Genomic DNA, 24647 nt, shown 5'->3' with positions numbered 1-24647 from the left:
AGACAGACACTCCATCTCTCCAGAAACAGCAGACTGCCTGATTGATACAGAGAGTGCGAGAGAGAGCAGTGAGCAGAGAGAGCAGTGCTACGAATGTATATTCCCATGTGGATTCATTTATACACACTCCGTCAACTGCAGTGTGAGGCAATGGAGGCTCCTCACAGCAGGAAGGGTGGGGACCATCCTCATCAGTAAATTTCATAAAAACAGTGAAAATTTAAAAAAGATATCAGTTCTCGATAAAAACGATATACTGTATATTCACGTCACCAAATAATTGATCAAAACACTGTTTTGCAATGGTCTACAGTAGCCACAACTACACTCTCTGTGGTAGCACCATGATGTAGCTGGAGGACGAAAAGCTGGAAGACATCTGGCTTCAATACAAAACCTAGAAGGCTCATGGTTCTCATCCCTTCCATAGACTTACACAGTAATTTTGACAACTTCCGGAGGACGTCCTCCAACCTATTAGAGCTCTTGTAGCATGAACTGACATGTTGTCCACCAAATCAAAGTATCAGAAAATTAATCTAGTACTGAAAGCATAAGCTACAGCTAGTTAGAACTGCAGGGCATAAAATGTGGTGAGTAGTTGACTCAAAGAGAGAGAAAGACAATAGTTTAACAGTTTTTAACAAATAATCTTTTCAAAAAGGAAGGAGAAGCAAGAGAAAGTGAGAGAGTTAGCTATATATTTTTTTCACTTTCACTTACTTAGCTAGCGAATGCAGCTAGCTAGTTTAGCCTACTCAAACAACCGGCTCAAACAGAGAGGGATGCTATGTTAGTTAGATGGTTATGGTTATCAAACACTGGAACTCTTCCAAGTTAAGGTAAGCTTTTGGTTTTATAAATGTATGCCACCGGGGCCCACCAGTGTAACTACATTTTTTATTTTATTTAACCTTTATTTATACAGGTTTTTCTCATTCAGATAACATCTCTTTTTTAGAGAGACCTGGTCCAATAGCAGCAGGGGGAACAAAGTTTCAGACAAAACAACTTGCATACACTAACACAACATTAAACAAAACTATAGACACACATACAGTACAACAAGTACATATGTCTTGACTAAAAAACAGCTGTCCTAAAGACAATTACACTCTTCTATGATATTTAGATCGATCAAGTGTTTAAACTCATCAAATTTTTAAATGTTCAGGAGAGAATTCCAGGACCATGGAGCTATTTCTACCATGACCTGTTCTAATTCTTGGTACTGTTAAAAGCAAATGAGAATGGGACCTTAATTGATATTTACTTACCGACATGATTAAAAAAGAACAGAGATAAAATAACATTTGACCCAGTATGGCCTTATAAATCAGTGTATACCAGTGTTAATGCCTACGCAAGGTCAATGACGACCAGCCAACAGCACTGTAGAGATCACAATGATGTGTTAGATGTTTTTGATTTGTAATGAACCTGAGGGCAGCATGATATACTGAATCAAGTGCTCTCAGGGTAGTGGTTGAGGCCTGCATTTTCTTCCAAGATGGCGTAGCAGTAGGACGTCTGTTTGTCTTGATCCGTCCCATGTATATATTTTTTCTACGTATATATATATAAACATATATATATATATATATTTTTTTTTAAATCTCAATTTCCATCTACGGACTGAACATACTCTCCTGCAACCCTCCACACCAAATGCTATTTTTTTTTACACTTTAAACCCGAACCCCCATCAGAAACTAGCCAGCTAACTAGCTACTAGCTAGTAGCCAGTTAGCTACTGCTAGCGGTCAACACCATTAACTCGGAGCATCAACCCAGAGCATATCGGACTGCTTTTTCTCTACCTTCCCTCCGGATTCCTACCGCAAGCTCTGAACCTTTGCACCGGATCACCGCAGCTAGTTCGCTGCTATCCGAGTGGCTACTCCTGGCTAACGTCTCTGTCCCGAAGCAAGCACCAGTTAGCCTGGAGCTAGCCTCGAGCTAGGCCCATCTCCCGGCTAGCTGAAGAGGTCCATCAGCCAATTCTTGGACTACAATACTATTTTGCCAATTGGCCTGGAACCTTTTACTGTCGACATGGAGCCCCGGCGATCCATCACGACTGGTCTGCCAACGTAACCGCTCGAGGGGGGTTCAACAGGCTCTTCCGTTACGACGTCCCCCGAAGGCCCATGTACTAGCCTGCTAGACCCGGCCTGCTAGCTGTCTGAATCGCTGTGTCTCCAGCTCACCTAGCTACTCACTGGACCCTATAATCACCCGGCTACACATGCCTCTCCCTAATGTCAATATGCCTTGTCTATTGCTGTTTTGTGACTATTGTTGTCTTTCACTGTAGGGCCTCCAGCCCTGCTCAATATGCCTTAGCTAGCCCTTTTGTTCCACCCCCCCCACACATGTGGTGACCTCATCTGGTTTAAATGGTGCCTCTAGAAACAAAACCTCTCTCAGAGTCACTCAATGCCTCGGTTTACCTCCACTGTATTCACATCCTACCATACCCTTGTCTGTACATTATGCATTGAATCTATTCGTCCGCGCCCAGAAATCTGATCCTTTTACTCTCTGTTCCGAACTCACTAGTACCTATAGCCTTTAGTCGTACCCTTATCCTACTACTCCTCTGTTCCTCTGGTGAGGTAGAGGTTAACCCAGGCCCTGCAGACCCTAGCTCCACTCCCAATCCCCATGTGCTCTCATTTGTAGACTTCTGTAACCGTAAAAGCCTTGGTTTCATGCATGTTAACGTTAGAAGCCTCCTCCCTACGTTTGTTTTACTCACTGCTTTAGCACACTCCGCCAACCTGGATGTCCTAGCCGTGTCTGAATCCTGGCTTAGGAAGGCCAACAAAAATCCAGAAATGTCCATCCCTAACTATAACATTGACAGGACAGAACTGCCAAAGGGACTGAGTTGCAATCTACTGCAGAGATAGCCTGTCATACTATCCAGATCTGTGCCCAAACAATTTGAGCATCTACTTTTAAAAATCAATCTTTCCAGAAACAAGTCTCTTACTGTTGCTGCTTGTTATAGACCCCCTTCAGTCCCCAGCTGTGCCCTGGACGCCATATGTAAATTGATTGCCCCCCATCTATATTCAGAGTTCGTACTGTTAGGTGACCTAAACTGGGACACCCCGGCAGTCCTACAATCTAAACTATATTCCCTCAATCTCACACAAATGATCAACAAACCTACCAGGTATAACACCAAATCCGTAGCCATGGGCACCTTCTTAGATATCATCCTGACCAACTTGCCCTCTAAATACAGCTCTGCTGTCTTCATCCAGGATCTCAGTGATCATTGCCTCATTGCCTGCGTGAGTAATGGGTCCGCGGTCAAACGACCACCACTCATCACTGTCAAACACTCCCTAAAACACTTCAGTGAGCAGACCTTTCTAATCGAAATGGCCCGGGTATCCTGGAAGGATATTGACCTCATCACGTCAGTAGAGGATGCTTGGTTGCTCTTTAAAAGTGCTTTCCTCACCGTCTTAAATAAGCATGCCCCATTCAAAAAATGTAGAACTAAGAACCCTTGGTTCACTCCAGACTTGACTGCCCTTGACCAGCACAAAAACACCCTGTGGCGTTCTGCATTAGCATTGAATAGTCCCCGCGATAGGCAACTTTTCAGGGAAGTCAGGAACCAATATACTCAGTTAAGAAAGCTAAGGCTAGCTTTTTCAAACAGAAATTTGCATCCTGTAGCACTAATTCCAAAAAGTTTTCGGACACAGTAAATTACTTGGAGAAAAAGAGCACCTCCTCCCAGCTACTCGCTACACTGAGGATAGGAAACACTGTCACCACCGATAAATCTACGATTATCGATAATTTCAATAAGCATTTTTCTACGGCTGGTCTTCAACATCTCAGCAATCCCTGCAGCAACATGCCCAAGCTCCCACCGCTTCTCCTTCACCCAAATCCAGATAGCTGATGTTCTGAAAGAGCTGCAAAATCTGGATCCCTACAAATCAGCTGGGCTAGACAATCTGGACCCTCTCTTTCTAAAATTAGCAGCTGAAATGGTTTCAACCCCTATTACTAGCATGTTCAACCCCTCTTTCGTATCGTCTGAGATCCCAAAAGATTGGAAAGCTGCCCATCCCCCTCTTCAAAGGGGGTGCCACTCTAGACCCAAACTGTTATGGACCATCCTGCCCTGCCTTTCTAAAATCTTCGAAAGCCAAGTGAACAAACAGATAACCGACCATTTCGAAATCCACCGTACCTTCTCCACTATGCAATCTGGTTTCCGAGCTGGTCATGGGTGCACCTTAGCCATGCTCAAGGTCCTAAACGATATCATTACCGCCATCGATAAAAGACATTACTGTGCAGCCATCTTCATCGACCTGGCCAAGGCTTTCGACTCTGTCAATCACCGCATTCTTATCGGCAGACGCAATAGCCTTGGCTTCTCAAATGACTCAGTGTGTCAAATCAGAGGGCCTGTTGTCCAGACCTCTGGCAGTCTCTATGGGGGAACCCTGGTTCAATTCTCAATTCTGGCTCTTTTCTCTGTATATACAGTTTTAGTCGGTAGTTTACATACACATTAGCCAAATACATTTAAACTCAGTTTTTCACAATTCCTGACATTTAATCCAAGTAAAATTGCCCTGTTTTAGGTCAGTTAGGATCACCACTTTATTTTAAGAATGTAAAATGTTCGAATAATCGTAGAGAGAATGATCTATTTCAGCTTTTATTTCTTTCATCACATTCCCAGTGGGTCAGAAGTTTACATATGCTCAATAAGTATTTTGTAGCATTGCCTTTAAACTGTTAAACTTGGGTCAAACATTTCAGGTAGCTTTCCACAAGCTTCCCACAATAAGTTGGGTGAATTTTGGCCCATTCCTCATGACAGAGCTGGTGTAACTGAGTCAAGTTTGTAGACGTCCTTTTCTATAGGATTGAGGTCAGGGCTTTGTGATGGCCACTCCAATAGCTTGACTTTGTTGTCCATAAGCCATTTTTCCACAACTTTGGAAGTATGCTTGGGGTCATTGTCCATTTGGAAGACTCATTTGCAACCAAGCTTTAACTTCCTGACTGATGTCTTGAGATGTTGCTTCAATATATCCATATCCTTTTTCTACCTCGTGATGTCATCTATTTTGTGAAGTGCACCAGTCCCTCATGCAGCAAAGCACCCCCAAAACATGATGCTGCCACCCTAGTGCTTCACGGTTGGGATGGTGTTCTTCGGCTTGCAAGCATCCCCCTTTTTCCTCCAAACATAGCGATGGTCATTATGGCCAAACGGTTCTATTTTTGTTTCATCAGACCAGAGGACATTTCTCCAAAAAGTACGATCTTTGTCCCCATGTGCAGTTGAAAACCATAGTCTGTCTTTTTTTATGGCAGTTTTGGAACAGTGGCTTCTTCCTTGCTGAGCGGCCTTTCAGGTTATGTCGATATAGGACTGGTTTTTACTGTGGATATAGATACTTTTGTATCTGTTTCCTTCAGCATCTTCACAAGGTCCTTTGATGTTGTTCTGTGATTGATTTGCACTTTTCGCAGCAAACTACGTTCATCTCTAGGAGACAGAACGCGTCTCCTTCCTGAGCGGTATGACGGCTGCATGGTCCCATGGTGTTTATGCTTGTGCACTATTGTTTGTACAGATGAACGTGGTACCTTTTGGAAATTGCTCCCAAGGATGAACCAGAATTATTATTTTGAAGTCTTGGCTGATTTATTTTTATTTTCCCATGATGTCAAGCAAAGAGGCACTGAATTTGAAGGTAGGTCTTGAAGTACATCCACAGGTACACCTCCAATTCACTCAAATTATGTCAAGTAGCCTATCAGAAGCTTCTAAAGCCATGACATAATTTTCTGTAATTTTCCAAGCTGTTTAAAGACACAGTCAATTTAGTGTATGTAAACCCCTGACTCACTGGAATTGTGATACAGTGAATTATAAGTGAAATAATCTCTCTGTAAACAATTGTTGGAAAAATAGATGTCCTAACCGACTTGACAAAACTATAGTTTGTTAACAAGAAATTGAAAGTTGAAAAAGGAGTTTTAATGACTCCAAACTAAGTGTATGTAAACTTCCGACTTCGACTGTATCAATGATGCTTCTGGTGATTCTCTGATACACCTCTTCGCAGACGACACCATTCTGTATACATCTGGCCCTTTGGACACTGTGCTAACAAACCTCCAAACGAGCTTCAATGCCATACAACACTTCTTCCGCGGCTTCTTAAATGCATGTAAAACTAGTGCATGCTCTTCAACCAATTGCTGCCTGCACCCTCCCGCCCGACTAGCATCACTACTCTGGATGGTTCTGACTTAGAATATGTGGACAACTACAAATATCTAGGTGTCTGGTTTGACTGTAAACTCTCCTTCCAGACTCATATTAAGCATCTCCAATCCAAAAGTAAATCTAGAATTGGCTTCCTATTTCGCAACAAAGCCTCCTTCACTCATCCTGCCAAACATACCCTCGTAAAACTGACTATCCTACCGATCCTTAAATTCTGTGGTGTCATTTGCAAAATAGCCTCTAACACTCTACTCAGCAAACTGGACGCAGTCTATCACAGTGCCAACCATTTTGTCACCAAAGCCCCATATACTACCCACCACTGCGACCTGTATGCTCTCGTTGGCTGGCCCTCACTACATATTCGTCGCCAAACCCACTGGCTCCAGGTCAACATCTATAAGTCTATGCTAGGTAAAGCCCCGCCTTAACTCAGCTCACTGGTCACCATAGCAGCACCCACCCGTAGCACGCGCTCCAGCAAGTATATTTCACTGGTCATCCCCAAAGCCAACACTTCCTTTGGCCACCTTTCCTTCCAGTTCTCTGCTGCCAATGACTGGAACAAATTGCAAAAATCACTGAAGGTGGAGTCTTATATCTCCCTCTCTAACTTTAAGCATCAGCTGTCAGAGCAGCTTACCAATCACTGTACCTGTACACAGCCAATCTGTAAATAGCACACCCAACTACCTCATCCCCATATTATTTATCCTTGCTCTTTTGCACCCCAAAATCTCTACTTGCACATCATCATCTGCACATCTATCACGCCAGTGTTAATGCTAAATTGTAATTATTTTGCCTCTATGGCCTATTTATTGCCGTACCTCCCTAATCTTCTACATTTGCACACACTGTACATAGATTTTTCTATTGTGTTATTGACTATATGTTTGTTTATGTGTAACTCTGTGTTGTTGTTTATGTCACACTGCCAGGTCGCTGTTGTAAATGAGAACTTGTTCTCAACTAGCTTACTTGGTTAAATAAAGGTGAAATAAAAAACAAAACAAAAAAAATCCTATAGCCATTTGCTTTGCAAACTTTATCTCATGTGCTACAGAAACAGCTAACCAAACAACAGTGCTCGGTGCCTGCACACTTTAATTAAAGGATTACTACAATCAAAAATCGACATTTCTCCAATTTTGTCCAGACCTCCAAAGTGGTCTCCTGATGTGGTTTAAGCATTGTTATATGCTTAACCATGCTCATAAACCAATTATTATCCTCCCTAATCTTAAATGTATGTGTCTGGGTACAGGTAAACCTACTGTACTGTGTCTGTCTTGTGTGTGTCTGTCTTGTGCATCAGTATGTTCTTCCATAATAGTTGCTACAATGAGAACTAGCTAGAAGACACAATGCACACAATTACTGTCTGAAAGCCTTGACATAATGTCCTAAGTTGAATGTCAATTTCACAAACATGTACGAATGTACTCTACCGCAAATTCATAACACAATGTCTTTCTAGCATGTGGATTGAATAAACCACACTAATTTGGAACCAATAGTCTAGTCCCAATTAAAATGTAAAGTATTTCCCCCACTTCATTTTCTCAACCTGGGCCTGTAAACTGTTCCTGGTACAGTCTGACAGGTTTCACTAAAACACGAAGACAGAGGTTTTTGTGGGTGAAGGAAGAAGTTGCCCCTAGAAGCTGATCTTGGGTCCGTTTTAAATTGTCCCCACTAATGGTTAAGGTTAGAATTGGGGGAGGGAAAGCTGAGCCTAGATGTGTACCGAGGGGAAACTTCACCCTGAGCGGTGGTGTGTGTCAGTTACTTACTGGATGGAGTTCTCGATACGGCTGATGGTGAGGAAGGCAGCCAGGTTGGCCGTGTAGGAGGAGAGGACGATCAAAGCAAAGAGCCACCATACCCCCATCATCATCCTCGTGGCCAGGGTGGTATACGGAACCTCACCACCTGATAACAAGACCAGGACGAGAGACAGAATAAAAATGTCAGTCAAATGGCAGGTATGGTTGTGCATGAGAAAAGAAAATCATTTCTCAGAGGACACCTCATTTGTGATGTCAGGTATACCAATTTCCACACACGACAACATATTACGACCCACAAAGGCAGGCTTTCCAGTGCAACTCGACAATATGATGTTGTTTTCTTCCATTTTTTTGCATTTTCATAAAGAGATAAATGTATGCTCTATGTAGAGTGTGTATTTCCCCAGACAGGCCAGTCAGGACTAGGGCACATCTGTTTGTTCTCTGTATTAATGCAAAACCTTTACTTTGCACTGCAGAGGGGAGGGAGAGGGGAGCCTCTTCCTGGGAAAGACAACCATAGCTCCATGATGGATCTGTAGAGCTTCAGCCTCACCTTCATTGAAGCCTGTTACAAATGTGCCTAATTTATCCTTGTAGCTCGCATGTGGAATAAGTGCCAGTCATTTCAATCTCTTCAGCAAAGACTCAAGAAAATATCTGACACCCATTCTATCCAGTGCTGCCCTCTGGGTTAATCTGTCTTATGAATTAAATTTCCAGTTGACATGTGCTCATATGGCCTGAATGCTATTTGTGTTCTGTTAACATGTTGTAGCTGTTGTAGAGTAGTTTGAATATTCTTATGTGCTTTGACTGTATGTTAGGCTTTCATAAAACACATATGATAAGTAGGCTATAATGTTGTACAGGTAACTGCCAAAATATTATAAACACTAAGTGCTTCCGCTCAGCGTATGTGGGAACTCCTTCAAGACGGTTGGAAAAGCATTCCAGGTGAAGCTGGTTGTGGCTACTTTGAAGAATCTCAAATATAAAATATATTTTGATTTGTTGGTTACTACATGATTCTGATGCTTGTCTGATTGGTTGATGCTTGAACTTGACCTTGAGCCTTTTCTAGTGTTCACAAGTATGGCCTCTCAGAGTCCTCTGAATGTACACATTGTCATGAATTTCACTTGTGATTTCAACGTGAATGTATTATTGTTAATGTATTGTGATATCCATGTATTTCTGTTTCATTGTCTGCCATGTGAATATCAGTAAAAAAAAACATTTTGGAGGGACACAACATGATACATATTATGGACCCCACCCATAATTTCTGACATAAAATAAAGGAATCGTGAACCATATCTAGACAGTAACATATAGTATTAAGACATCCGGTAAGGGCAGTCACATTAGGAAAAAGGGATGTAAATAGATCTGCTACAGTCTGCTTTTTGATTGTGAAAGTATTCTGAGTGGTCCTGACCTGGGGCGTTATCCGACAGAACTTCAGAATAGGTGGTTTCTGCTGCTCAAATTTATACATAACAATGTGTGATGGATGTAATATTGTCCAAAATACAATTTCCACTAGAACATTGATTGCCATGTTGAGTTTTGTAAACAAAGTGCCTGTTGCTGTACAGTTGACCTAGCCGGGCTGTTGGGTCCAAATGTGACAGTAGAAAGGACGGTGTTCTACGTAGAGAATTAATGTGAATGTAATCCCTCTGGATCATAACAGTCTCACGTGAAAGCCCTTAATGCTCACATGGCCAAAGAGTGCAGATATGCTTGTCCATTACATTTGAATAACACCGAGGCGATTCAGACGGACAGCACAAGAGAGAGGGAGACTATTTGGTGGAATCTCAGCGTGAGTGAGAAAAGCTCTCCCCTGAAGTTAAGGCCTGCCATGGAGAGAGAGAGATTGCTACGGGAGGATGTAGTTGAAGCTGATTGCAATCCCATTTTCTCGGCTGTAGGATGTTGATCTTTAGAGAATGAGCCAGAGTGTAATGCAACTATTATTAGGGAGCCCTGCGACTTGGTTCAAAGCCACCCTACTATGCACATCGAATCAGCTTCACCATTTTGACCAGGTTCTCCTTGCCTGCCTTTGATTTCCAGCCAGGCTAGGGGCAACATACTGCTACTGCTACGCCACCCAGCTCACTCTCTCTCTCTCTCTCTCTCCATTCCACCCTCCTTTGTTTCATTCCTTTGCAAACATACTTATACTGTACATGCACATACATTCACACAAATCATTCTGTAAGCAGCACCACGTTTCTAATCCACAAATGCATTTAGACAAGGAGAGTGTGGGTGGAAGATAAGAAGAGAGATAAAGAGGGAGGATGGGGTGAGAGAGAGAATGAGTGAGAAAGAGAGACTGCTGCAGGTCCATCTAGGAAAATAGCAAGAACACATGGATTGATTGATTAAACTCAAAACCTAATACACAGTGAAGGCAGTGATCAAAGTCATGCCCCCAAGGCTTGAAAATATTTGCCCAGAGTGAGTTTGTTTTCAGGCAACCTCGGTCCACAGGGCTAGCTTTGAAAATATTTCCCCACAGCCACAAGTGAGTCCAAGGTCGGAGAATGGCTGTTTTTGACTGTCAGCTGATCAGTCTGCCAGTCAAGGAGTCCGCATCCCACTAAAAAGGGCCCTTAAAGTTCTGCCAGGCAGTCCTGCCAGTGCAGGCAGGACACTCAGTCCAAAGTGGATTTCCAATCAAAGAGAAAAAGCCATGAAACACTGTCAAGAACCCTTCACGGCTGTTGGAATACTTGTACATTTCTCTAAGGGCAACCGGAGAGGCTATTCTGCTCCTAACTCTCTCAGGGAGGGGAAGAAAATGCCAATCAGTCCAAGGTCAGTGAGCCGACCGACGTAGAGCCTGCTGCTGCCTAACTGGCTGAGCACGGCCTCTCAACTCCACTACCGCTACTGTTACCTTAGTAGTCGTGTTGTCTGGGACTGGAACAGACTAACACTACCTCAGTAGTCATGTTGTCTGAAACACCAGACTAACACTACCTCAGTAGTCATGTTATCTGAAACACCAGACTAACACTACCTTAGTAGTCATGTTGTCTGAAACACCAGACTAACACTACCTCAGTAGACATGTTGTCTGAAACACCAGACTAACACTACCTTAGTAGTCATGTTGTCTGAAACACCAGACTAACACTACCTCAGTAGTCATGCTGTCTGAAACACCAGACTAACACTACCTCAGTAGTCATGTTATCTGAAACACCCAACTAACACTACCTTAGTAGTCATACTCTTTGGGACACTACTTTAGAACCCTGCCCCCTTCAACATTGGTGCATGCTCAGCCCCCTCCTGTACTCCCTGTTCTCCCTTGACTGAGTGGCCATGCACATCTCCAACTCAAGTTTTCAGATGACACAACAGTGGTAGGCCTGATTACCAAAAACAACGAGACAGCATACAGGGAAGAGATGAGGGCCCTGGAAGAGTGGTGCCAGGAAAATAACCTCTCCCTCAACGTCAACAAAACAAAAGAGCTGATTGTGGACTTCAGGAGACAGCAGAGGGAGCACGTCCCCATCCACATCGACGGGGCCGCAGTGGAGAGGGTGAAAAGCTTCAAGTTTGTCGGCGTACACATCACTGACAAATGGTCAACACAGACAGTTTGGTGAAGAAGACGCAACAGGGCCTCTTCAAACTCAGGAGGCTGAAGAAATGTGGCTTGGCCCCCGAGTCATGGCCTGTTCAGCCCGCTACCATCTAGAAGGCGTAGAGACAGTAGGGTGCATCAAAGATGAGACCGAGAGATTGTTAAACTACTCTTTCTCCTGTTAAATAGTCACCTCTAACCGGCCCCCGCCCAGTACCCTGCCCTGAAATGTAGTCCCTTTTACTAGCCGGCTACCACCAGGTACTCAACCGTGCATCAGACTGCTGCCCTATGAACATAGTCATTGAACACTGGTCACTTTAATAACGTTTGCATACTATTTAACCTACTTCAGATGTACTGTACAGTACCAGTCAGAGGTTTGGACACACCTACTCATTCGGCTATTTTCTACATTGGAAAAATAAACGTGAAGACATCAAAACTACGAAATAACATATATGGAATCATGTGGTAACCAAAAAAGTGTTAAACAAATCAAAATATATTATATAATTGAGATTCTTCAAACTAGCCACCCTTTGCCTTGATGACAGCTTTGCACATGCTTGGAATTATCTCCACCAGCTCCATGAGGTAGTGGAATGCATTTCAATTAACAGGTGTGCCTTATTAGAAGTTAATTTGTGGAATTTATTTCCTTCTTAATGCATTGGAGCCAATTAAACGCATTATGGTTCCCACCGTGAAGCTTGGAGGAGGAGGTGTGATGGTGTGGGTGTGCTTTGCTGGTGACACAGTCAGTGATTTATTTAGAATTCAAGGCACACTTAACCAGCATGGCTACCACAGCATTCTGCAGCGAGACGCCATCACATCTGGTTTGCGCTTAGTGGGAATATAATTTGTTTTTCAACAGGACAATGACACAAAACACACCTCCAGGCTGTGTAAGGGCTATTTGACCAAGAATAAGAGTGATGGAGTGCTGCATCAAATGACCCAATTGAAATGGTTTGGGATGAGATGGGCCGCAGAGTGAAAGAAAAGCAGCTAACAAGAGCTCAGCATTTGTGGGAACTTCTTCAAGACTGGAAAAGTATTCCTCATGAAGCTTGTTGAGAAAATGCCAAGAGTGTGCAAAGCTGTCATAAAGGCAAAGGGTGGCTACTTTTTAGCTACTTTGTTTAACACTTTTTTGGTTATGACATGATTCCATGTGTGTTATTTCATAGTTTTGGTTTCTTCACTATCATTCTATAATGTAGAACATAGTAAAAATAAAGAAAAGCCCTTGACTGAGTAGCTGTGTCCAAACTTTTCACCAGTACTGTGTATACTGTATTCTTGTAAGGACCGACACTGGAATCGAGAAGCAGGTATGTTGAGTGAAACATTTAATGAGGGACAGACAAAGAACAAGCCACGAACAGCATCAGCACACGGGTACACAATGACAAACAACAATCAGTACAGCAGCGGGGAACAGAGCTGGGGAACTGACAAATATAGGGGAGGTAATAAACAGGTGATCGAGTACAGGTGAGTCCAATAATTTGCTGATGCGCGTGACGAGGGAAGGCAGGTGTGCGTAATGATGGTGGCAGGGGTGCGGAATGCTGGGGAGCCTGGCGACTTTGAGCGCCAGGAAGGGAGAGCGGAAGCAGATGTGACAGTACCCCCCAACCACCCTCTAGGGGTGCCACTCGGCGTCCCAACCTGGGCAAGCCTGACGGGCTGGCCAAAGCGTGGGAGCCTCAACCCGGCTGAGGCATAGCAGCCTGTCTCTCCGGCTGTGGTGTGAAAGCCTGTCGATCCCGCTGAGGCGTGGGAGCCCTATGATCTGGCTGAGGCATAGCAGCCTGACAAGCCGGCTGGGCGTAAAACCTGACGATCCGGCTGATGCCTGACATGGGATGGGCACCTTCCGAGCCAACCTGGGACAAGAAACCTCTCGAGCCAGCTAGGGTGTGACAGCCCGACGAGCTGGCTTAGGCACCCCAGGATCCATCGGCAGCGGCCGCCGGACCCGATGTCACCACCAACTGGAAAGCCAGCACTCTCTGATGCTTCATTTGATGGCTGTTGCATTCTGTAAGGAACGATGCTGGAGTCGAGAAGCAGGTACGGGGAGTAGAACATTTATTTAATGAGGGACAGACAAAGAACAAATCAGGAACAGAGTCAGCACATGGGTACACAATGACAAACGACAATCAGTGCAATCAGTGGGGAACTGACAAATATATGGGAGGTAATAAACAGGTGACTGAGTCTAGGTGAGTCCAATAATTTGCAGATGCGCATGACGAGGGAAGGCAGGTGTGCGTAATGATGGTGGCAGGGGTGCGGAATGTTTGGGAGCCTGGTGCCTTCGAGCGATAGGGAGGGAGAGCGGGAGTAGTGACAATTTTAGTCAATATAACTATTGCTGTACACACCTTTTCTATTCATATACTGTCCATAATGTCTATACAAACCATCATATACAGTACATACAGTGTATTCGGAAGGTATTCACAACACTTCCCTTTTTCTCATTTTGTTACATTACAGCCTTATTCTAAAATGGATAAAATAAACTGTTTTTTAGAAATGTTTGCTAATATATATTTACATTAAAAAAACAGGAATACCTTACTTACTTACTCACACCATTTGGTAAAGAGACTCGAAATTGAGCTCAGGCGCATCCTGTTTCCATTGATCATCTTTGAGTTGGAGACCAACTGTGGAAAATTCAATTGATTGGACATGATTTGGAAAGGCACACACCTGTCTAAAAAAGATCCCAAGCCATGCCATGAGGAATTGTCCGTAGAGCTCCGAGACAGGATTGTGTCGAGCCACAGATCTGGGGAAGGGTACCAAAACATTTATGCAGCATTGAAGGTCCCCAAGAACACAGTGGCATCTATCATTTTTAAATGGAAGAAGTTTGGAACCACCAAGACTCTTCCCAGAGATGGCCGAGTTTGCTAAAAGACACCATGAGAAACAAGATTCTCTCATCTGATGAAACCAAAATAGAACTCTTTGGCCTGAATGGCAAGCGTGAAGTCTGGAGGAAACCTGGCACTACGGTGAAACATGGTGGTGGCAGGTTCATGCTATGGGGATATTTTTCAGTGGCAGGGACTGGGAGACTAGTCAGGATTGAGGGAAAGATAAATGGAGCAAAGTACAGAGAGATCCTTGATGATAACCTGCCCCGAGCGCTCAGGACCACAGACCACAGGATAATGACCTTAAGCAAATCAAATCAAATTGCATTTGTCACATGCGCAGAATACAATGAAATGCTTACTTACAAGCCCTTAAAACAACAATGCAGTTTTAAGAAAAAATGTGTGTTACGATAGTATTTACTAACTAAACTGAAAAAATACATTAAAATTCAAATAAAAAAAACAAGAAAAGAGAAAATTAACAAATAATTAAAGAGCAACAATAAAATAACAGTAACAAGGCTATATACAAGGGGTACCGGTACAGAGTCAATGTGAGGGGGCACAGGTTAATTGAGGTAATTAATGTAATATGTACATGGAGTTAAAGTGACTATGCATAGATAATAAACAGAGAGTAGCAGCAGCGTAAAATGTGCGTGTGGGGGGGGGGGGGGGGGGTCATTGCAAATAGGCCGGGTAGCCATTTGGTTAGCTGTTCAGGAGTCTTATGGCTTAAGGATAGCTGTTAAGAAGCCTTTTGAAACTAGACTTGGTGCTCCGTTTACCGCTTGCCGTGCGGTAGCAAAGAGAACAGTCTATGACTAGGGTGACTGCACTCTTTGGCAATTTTTAGGGCTTTCCTCTGACACCGCCTGGTATAGAGGTCCTGGATGGCAGAAAGCTTGGCCCCGGTGATGTACAGTACTGGGCCGTACGCACTACCCTCTGTAGTGTCTTGCGGTCGGAGGCCGAGCAGTTGCCATACCAGGCAGTGATGCAACCAGTCAGGATGCTCTCGATGGTGCAGCTGTAGAACATTTTGAGGATCTGAGGCCCATGCCAAATATTTTCAGTCTCCTGAGGGGGAATAGGCGTTGTTGTGCCCTCTTCAGGACTGTCTTGGTGTGCTTGGACCATGTTAGTTTGTTGGTGAACCTTGACAGTTCGTTGGTGATGTTGACACAAAGGAACTTAAAGTTCTCATCTTGCTCCACTACAGCCCTGTTCATGAGAATGGGGGCTTGCTCAGCCCTCCTTTTCCTGTAGTCCACGATCATCTCCTTTGTCTTAATCACGTTGGCACTAACAGCCAGGTCTCTGATCTCCTCGCTATAGGCTGTCTCTTCGTTGTCGGTGATAGGGCCTACCACTGTTGCGTCGTTGGAAAACTGATGGTATTGGAGTCGTTCTTGGCCATGCAGTCATCGGTGAACAGGGAGTACAGGAGGGGACTTGTTGTTGAGGGGCTCCCTTGTTGAGGATCAGCGAGGCAGATGTGTTGTTACCTACCCTTACCACCTGGGGGCGGCCAGTCAGGAAGTCCAGGATCCAGTTGCAGAGGGATGTGTTTAGTCCCAGGGTCCTTAGCTTAGTGATGAGCTTTGAGGGCACTATGGTTAATGCTGAGCTGTAGTCAATAAATAGCATTCTCATGTAGGTGTTCATTTTGTCCAGGTGGCAAAGGGCAGTGTAGAGTGCAAAAGACATTGCGTCATCTGATTTTGGCTTAGCGATGCTAATGATAATCTTCTCAATTAAATATTAACTAGCTACAAAGTAGCCTATGCTTAGCTACATGGCAGAATGACATCATGATTATTTGCATCAATCCTGTAGCCATTTGTTTTGCAAACTTCATCTCATGTGCTACAGAAACAGCTAACCAAACAACAGTGCTAGGTGCCTGCAAATCAAATCAAGTCAAATCAAAGTTGATTTCTCACGTGCGCTGAATACAACAGGTGTAGACCGTACAGTGAAACGCTTACTTACAGGCTCTAACCAATGGTGTGGGAAAAAAAGGTATGTGTGTGTTTGTGTAGGTAAGTAAGGAATAAAACAACAGTAAAAAGACATTTGAAAGAAGAGTAGCAAGGCTATATACAGACACCTGTTAGTCAGGCTTATTGAGGTAGTATGTACATGTAGGTATCATTAAAGTGACTATGCATATATGATGAACAGAGAGTAGCAGTACTGTAAAAAGAGGGGTTGGCGGGTGGTGGGACACAATGCAGATAGCCCGGTTAGCCAATGGGCAGGAGCACTGGTTGGTCAAGCCAATTTAGGTAGTACGTACATGAATGTATAGTTAAAGTGACTATGCATGTAAGATAAACAGAAAGTAGCAGCAGCGTAAAAGAGGGGTTGGAGGGGTGGCACACAATGCAAATAGTCCGGGTAACCATTTGGTTACCTGTTCAGGAGTCTTATGGCTTGGGGGTAAAAACAGTTGAAAAGCCTTTTTGTCCTAGACTTGGCACTCCGGTATCGCTTGCCATGCAGTAGTAGAGAGAACAGTCTATGACTGGGGTGGCTGGGGTCTTTGACAATTTTTAGGGCCTTCCTCTGACACCGCCTGGTGTAGAGGTCCTGGATGGCAGGCAGCTTTGCCCCAGTGATGTACTGGGCCATACACACTACCCTCTGAAGTGCCTTGCGGTCGGAGGCCGAGCAATTGCCGTACCAGGCAGTGATGCAACCGGTCAGGATGCTCTCGATGTTGCAGCTGTAGAACCTTTTGAGGATCTCAGGACCTATGCCAAATCTTTTTAATTTCCTGAGGGGGAATAGGCTTTGTTGTGCCCTCTTCACGACTGTCTTGGTGTGTTTGGACCAATCTAGTTTGTTGTTGAAGTGGACACCAAGGAATTTGAAGCTCTCAACCTGCTCCACTACAGCCCCGTCGATGAGAATGGGGCGTGCTCTGTACTCCTTTTCTTGTAGTCCACAATCATCTCCTTAGTCTTGGTTACGTTGAGGGATAGGTTGTTATTCTGGCACCACCTGGCCAGGTCTCTGACCTCCTCCCTCTCGTCGTTGTCGGTGATCAGGCCTATCACTGTTGTTTCATCAGCAAACTTAATGATGGTGTTGGAGTCGTGCCTGTCCATGCAGTCGTGGGTGAACAGGGAGTACAGGAGGGGACTGAGCACGCACCCCTGGGGAGCTCCAGTGTTGAGGATCAGCGTGGCAGATGTGTTGCTACCTACCCTCGACACCTGGGGGTGGCCTGTCAGGAAGTCCAGGATCTAGTTGCAGAGGGATGTATTTAGTCCCAGGATCCTTAGCTTGGTGATGAGCTTTGAGGGTACTATGGTGTTGAACGCTGAGCTGTAGTCAATGAACAGCATTCTCACATAGGTGTTCCTTTTGTCCAGGTGGGAAAGGGCAGTTTGGAGTGCAATGGAGATTGCATCATCTGTGGACCTATTTGGGCGGTATGCAAATTGGAGTGGGTCTAGGGTTTCTGGGATAATGGTGTTGATGTGAGCCATTACCAACCTTTCAAAGCACTTGCTACGGGTCTGTAGTCATTTAGGCAGGTTGCCTTTGTGTTCTTGGGCACAGGGACTGTGGTGGTCTGCTTGAAGCATGTTGGTATTACAGACTCAATCAGGGACATTTAGAAAATGTCAGTGAAGACACCTGCCAGTTGGTCAGCACATGCCCGGAGCACACATCCTGGTAATCAGTCTGGCCCCGCAGCCTTGTGTATGTTGTTTAAAAGTTGTTTAAAAGTCTTACTCACATCGGCTACGGAGAGCGTGATCGAAAAAGTTGTCCGGAACAGCTGAGGCTCTCATGCATGCCTCAGTGTTGCTTGCCTCGAAGCGAGCATAGAAGTAATTTAGCTTGTCTAGTAGGCTCGTGTCACTGGGCCCCTCGCGGCTGTGCTTCCCTTTGTAGTCTGTAATAGTTTGCAAGCCCTGCCACATCCGACGAGTGTCGGAGCCGGTGTAGTATGATTCAATCTTAGCACTGTATTGATGCTTTGCCTGTTTGATGGTTCGTCGCAGGGCATAGCGGGATTTATTGTTAGCGTCCGGGTTAGAGGCCCGCACCTTGAAAGCGGCACCTCTACCCTTTAGCTCAGTGCGAATGTTGCCTGTAATCCATGGCTTTTGGTTGGGGTAAGTACGTACAGTGACTGTGGGGACGACGTCCTCGATGCACTTATTGATAAAGCCAGTGACTGATGTGGTGTACTCCTCAATGCCATCGGAAGAATCCCGGAACATGTTCCAGTCTGTGATATGAATATCCTGTAGTTTAGCATCTGCTTCATCTGACCACCTTTTTAAGGAGTCACTGGTGCTTCCTGCTTTAATTTTTGCTTGTAAGCAGGAATCAGGAGGATAGAGTTGTGGTCGGATTTACCAAATGGAGGGCGCAGGAGAGCTTTGTACGCATCTCTGTGTGTGGAGTACAGGTGATCTAGAATTTTTTCCCCTCTGGTTGCACATTTAACATTGATAGAGATTTGGTAGAACTGATTTAAGTTTCCCTGCATTAAATTCTCCAGCCACTAGGAGCGCTGCCTCTGGGTGAGTTGTTTCCTGTTTGCTTATTTCCTTATACAGCTGACTGAGTGCGGTCTTAGTGCCAGCATCTGTCTGTGGTGGTAAATAAAGTTTCCACCCCCAAGCCATAAGACTGCTAAATAGCCAGACTGCTAAATAGTAAATGAATAGTTCCCAAACTATCTTGCACTGACCCTACCCACATTAACTAGACTTTATTTACATTCCATACAGTATACACAGTCACTCACACGCTACACTGTCACTCCCACACAAAACCCTCACACATTCACATACACTACATACGCAGAAGTGCATACAGACACACCACAACACACACACACACACACAATTTGCTCCTGCCAATCTGTTCTTTATTTTACTCATTATAATCTATCTGGATGACTATCTGGACTTTACCCTGCCTTCATGTACATATTTACCTCAAATACCTCGTACATCTGCATATTGATCTGGTACTGGTACTGCCTGTATATAGCTCCATTGCTCCATTTTATTCTTCCTGTGTTAGTTACTATTTTATTTGTTATTATTATTTTTTAACTCTACATCTTTGGGAAAGGTTCATAAGCAAGCATTTCTCTGTAAAAGTGTATTCAGCGCATGTGATAAATACAATTTCATTTGATTTCATTTGACCCTTTTAGGATGATTCTTACTTATTTATGCGACAATACTACATCAACACTACCTTCACTACATCACCGATGTTGTGACATGTTATGGATCGATCTTCAAGAGAAAAGTTACCCTTTCATCCAAAAGTGAAACGTCAAAAAAAGTATTCTCTCACTGTGCTTTTTGCTTTTCCTTTTGCATTTTCTGCTGTGAGCAAAATTAGCAGGAACAGAGCAAAAAAAATAACAGGACATTAATAAAATATGGAAGCACTGGTTGCTTTGACATACACCAAATATCTTCCCACTCCAACTCTGACACTCAGTAGTTAAAGAAAACTTCAAATAAGTGCTTTGAAGCTACCGGTGCAGAACATCCAAAGGTTTATAAGTAGCTACCTTGTAAAGCGTTAAATCTCGGAGGCACCTTGAGAAGCAGAGATTGTAGTTCTTGATGAGTGCTGTTAGTTTTTATTTCATTTATTTCTTTATTTTCTTTCCAAGAGCTCCCTGATGATAACTAACTGAAGGAAAACATACCGGGAGGAGAGTACAGCTTCCTCTGCATGTCACCTTCATTTTCCTGGCACCAAGCCAAACTGGCAGGTTCCGGGTGACTACAATTTATTCAACCCATCAAGTATCCCATTATGAGGCTAGCTTGCAAATAATGCCATCAATTTGCATAAAGTTTACGCTTCGATGCCCGGTCGTCGCTCTCAAAGTGTACCACGCAACCACACTGGAACTTTCAACTGTGGTAAATCATCAAAATAAAAATAGATATAAAAAAATGACGAGTCAGAGGAGATCTCTTTAGTTGCAGCTGCCGGGAGAGAAGCACAAGGGGTTACTGGCACGCGAAGTGAGAGCGAGAGCGCCAATAATGACGGGACACATCCCACGGGTGCACGGTCGCCAAAGACAGCTATTGAATATGTATCATCTACTGTGGAAGCATTATCTCGCCCTGAGCGCTACTTCAAAATAAACAGGATTACATAGTTGCCATGGCGCTGGATTATTGTCTAGTGGGTTTAGTTGTTCGCTGTGTGTAGGTCTCTGTGTGTCTAAGATTGAGTACAATGTATTACATGTATTACCAAGGACAGACACGAATACAATCTTTAATCATTATACTACTAAACAAGCTGTAGTACTTGTTCACATTATGATAATGTATGGTTTCACCTTTGATCCAAACAAATAGCAATAGCATCGCTGTTGGGCTCTGGCTGCATCATTTTCCTTAGTGAGGAGGGGGGTGGGGGGAGGAGGTGGGTGAATGTTGTGGAATGAGCCTGTTTGAATGTGAGGCAATCTATTCCTCGATAAACGTGTCAGAGCACGGCTAGGTCCCAAGAGTTATTACTTTCATCAGATTCACCATCCTCAGGAAGTAATGTGCAGAAGAAAGGAAATTAATGTTGTGTTGTAATATCTGCTTGTTCAATTCACACCATATCGTGACGGCAAGGTGAGAAGCTGCTGCTTTCTTGTCTCATTCACTGAGAAGCCATTTTAGCACCCTGTAAGGCACCTTTAAAAAAAAAAGTTAACCTGCCTCAGAGATTGTATCAGGGGCAAACCCATTTCAAAGCCATCCAATGACTTCCTGGCGCTGCTCTGTGATTCAGGTCATGTCTAAACACTGACACCTAAAATGACTGGAGGTGAATGAAGAAGCAAGTCTCATTATAATGGAGGAGACGTACATTCTTCCAGACACACATGGCTAAGAGCTCCCCAAAGGGCAAACTCACACACATACAAACTGATACAACCGCACACGCACGCACACACACACACACAGACGACACAGACACATTTTTTTTTGCTGTCACACAACTAAACACATACAATGCCTACACAGACACATACAACAGGGGTAAATTGTGTGATCGCATTAAAACTGACTCATCATACACATTCATGTATCTCTCAGACAGAGCTAGCCTGCGTCCCAAATGTACCGCCTTATTCCCTTTATAGTGCACTGCTTTTGACCAGGGCAAATAGGGCTCTGGTTAAAAGTAGTGCACAATAATAGGAATAGGTTATCAATTGGGATGCAACCCCTACTTTCATAATGTGCTATGTTCACAACATGACTGACTCAACAGTTCTGATCAACAGACAGCCAGAGAAACAGACACACTGACATCTACAACAGACATATTCAAACTGACGTCCATTGCTGCTGATTGGATTCTATGATCACTCGGCTACACAGCTGATGCCTACTATGCCTGTTCATTAACACGGTACTTCATTTTGTTTATTTGTCGGCCCCAGCCTCGAACTCAGGCCCTGTGTGTAGCTAACTGACCCTCTCTGCCGATTCATCGCCATTTACCCGTTGTTGATGTCTTAGCTGTTTACCCGTTGTTGTCTTGGCCCTCCCAATCAACATCTGTGATTGCTTTATGCCTCCCTCTAATGTCAACATGCCTTGTATACTGTTGTTTAGGGTAGCTCTCATTGTTTTGTTTTACTGCAGAGCCCCTAGTCCCACTCTACATGCCTCGGTTAGCTCCCTTGCCCCACCCCCCACACATGCGGAGACCGCACCTAGCTTAACTGGCGCCTCCAGAGATGCAGCCTCTCTCATCGTCACTCAATGCCTAGGTATACCGCCACTGTACTCGCACCCTACCATGCCCTTGTCTGTGCAATATGCCCTGAATCTATCCTACCACGCCCAGAAGTCTGCTCCTTTTACTCTCTGTTCCGAACGCACTAGATGACCAGTTCTTATAGCCTTTAGCCGTACCCTTATCCTACTCCTCCTCTGTTCCTCTGGTGATGTAGAGGTTAACCCAGACCCTGTGTGTCCCCAGGCACTCTCATTTGTTGACTTCTGCAACAGGAAAAGCCTTGGTTTCATGCATGTTAACATTAGAAGCCTCCTCCCTAAGTTTGATTTATTCACTGCTTTAGCACACTCCACCAAACCTGATGTCCTAGCCGTGTCTGAATCCTGGCTTAGGAATTACAATTACAACATTTTCCATAAAGATAGAACTGCTAAAGGGGGGCGGAGATGCAATCGACTGTAGAGATAGCCTGCAGAGTTCTGTCCTACTATCCAGGTTTATGCCCAAACAGTTCAAGCTACATTTAAAAAAAAATCCATCTCTCCAGAAATAGGTCTCTCACTGTTACCACTTGTTATAGACCTCCCTCAGCTCCCAGCTGTGCCCTGGAAGCCATATGTGAATTGATTAACCCCCATCTATTGTCAGAGATCGTACTGTTAGGTGACCTAAACTGGGATATGCTTAACACCCCGACCGTCCTACAATCTAAGCTAGATGCCCTCAATCTCACACTAATTATCAAGGGATTTACCAGGTACAACCCCAAATCCGTAAACATGGGCATCCTCATAGATATCATCCTGACCAACTTGCCCTCTAAATAGACCTCTGCTGTTTTCAACCAGGATCTCAGCGATCACTGCCTGCGTCCGTTATGGGTCCACTGTCAAACGACCACCCCTCATCACTGTCAAACGCTCCCTAAAACACTTCAGCGAGCAGGCCTTTCTAATCGACCTGGCCCGGGTAACCTGGAAGAATATTGACCTCATTCCGACAGTAGAGGATGTCTGGTTGATTTTCAAAAGTGCCTTCCTCACCATCTTAAATAAGCATGCCCTTTTCAAAAAATGTAGAACTAAGAACATATATAGCTCTTGGTTCTCTCCAGACTTGACTGCCCTTGACCAGCACAAAAACATCCTGTGGCGCACTGCACTAGCTTTGAATTGTCCCCGCAACATGCAACTTTTCAGGGAAGTCAGGAACCAATATACACAATCATTTGGGATGCCTAAGGCTAGCTTTATCAAACAGAAATTTGCATCCTGCAGCACTAATTCCAAAAAGTTTTGGGACACTGTAAAGTCCATGGAGAATAAGAGCACCTCTCTCAGCTGCCCACTGCACTGAGGCTAGGAAAACTGTCACCACCGATAAAGCCACGATAATCGAGAATTTCAATAAGCATTTCTCTACGGCTGGCCACGCTTTCCACCATGCTACGCCAACCTTGGCCAACAGCTCTGCACCTCCCGCAGCAACTAGCCGAAGCCCACCCCCCACTTCTCTTTCACCTAAATCCAGATAGCTGACGTCCTGAAAGAGCTGCAGAATCTGGATCCCTACAAACCAGCTGGGCTAGACAATCTGGATACCTCTCTTCCTAAAATTATCCGCTGCCATTGTCACAACCCCTATTACAAGTCTGTTCAACCTCTCTTTCGTATCGTCTGAGATTCCTAAAGATTGGAAAGCGGCTGCGGTCATCCCCCTCTTCAAAGGGGGAGACACTCTAGACCCAAACGGTTACAGCCCTATATCCATCCTGCCCTGCCCCTCTAAAGTCTTCGAAAGCCAAACAAACAGATCATCGACCATCTCGAATACCTTCTCCGCTATGCAATCTGGTTTCCGAGCTGGTCACGGGTGTACCTTCATCGATAAAAAACAGTACTGTGCAGCCGTCTTCATCGACCAAGCCAAGGCTTCCGACTCTGTCCGTCACCATATTCTTATTGGCGGACTCAACAACCTTGGTTTCTCTAATGACTGCCTCGCCTGGTTCACCAACTACTTCTCAGATAGAGTTCAGTGTGTCAAATCGGAGGGCCTGTTGTCTGGAACTCTGGCAGTCTCTATGGGGGTGCCACAGAGTTCAATTCTTGGGCCGACTCTTTTCCATGTATATATATCAATGATGTCGCTCTTGCTGCGGGTGATTCTCTGATCTACCTCTATGCAGACGACACCATTCTGTATACATCTGGCCCTTCTTTGGACACTGTGCTAACAAACCTCAAAACGAGCTTCAATTCCATACAGCCCCCAACTGC

General features: G+C 44.4%; 1 protein-coding gene across 1 annotated transcript in view; it reads right to left on the bottom strand.

Annotated features, from left to right (window-relative positions):
• grid2 (glutamate receptor, ionotropic, delta 2) overlaps positions 1 to 24647 on the bottom strand; it is a 355133-nt gene that overhangs the window by 75976 nt on the left and 254510 nt on the right. Inside the window, exon 11 of the mRNA XM_065026484.1 lies at positions 8086 to 8224. Within this exon, the coding sequence (XP_064882556.1) occupies positions 8086 to 8224 (139 nt within the window). The remainder of the gene's footprint in view (positions 1 to 8085; positions 8225 to 24647) is intronic.

This window comes from Oncorhynchus nerka, linkage group LG13, assembly GCF_034236695.1.
Source record: "Oncorhynchus nerka isolate Pitt River linkage group LG13, Oner_Uvic_2.0, whole genome shotgun sequence".
NCBI lineage: Eukaryota > Metazoa > Chordata > Actinopteri > Salmoniformes > Salmonidae > Oncorhynchus > Oncorhynchus nerka.
The sequence above is the reverse complement of the archived record's forward strand: the minus strand, read 5'-3'. Positions and strand labels throughout refer to the sequence as shown.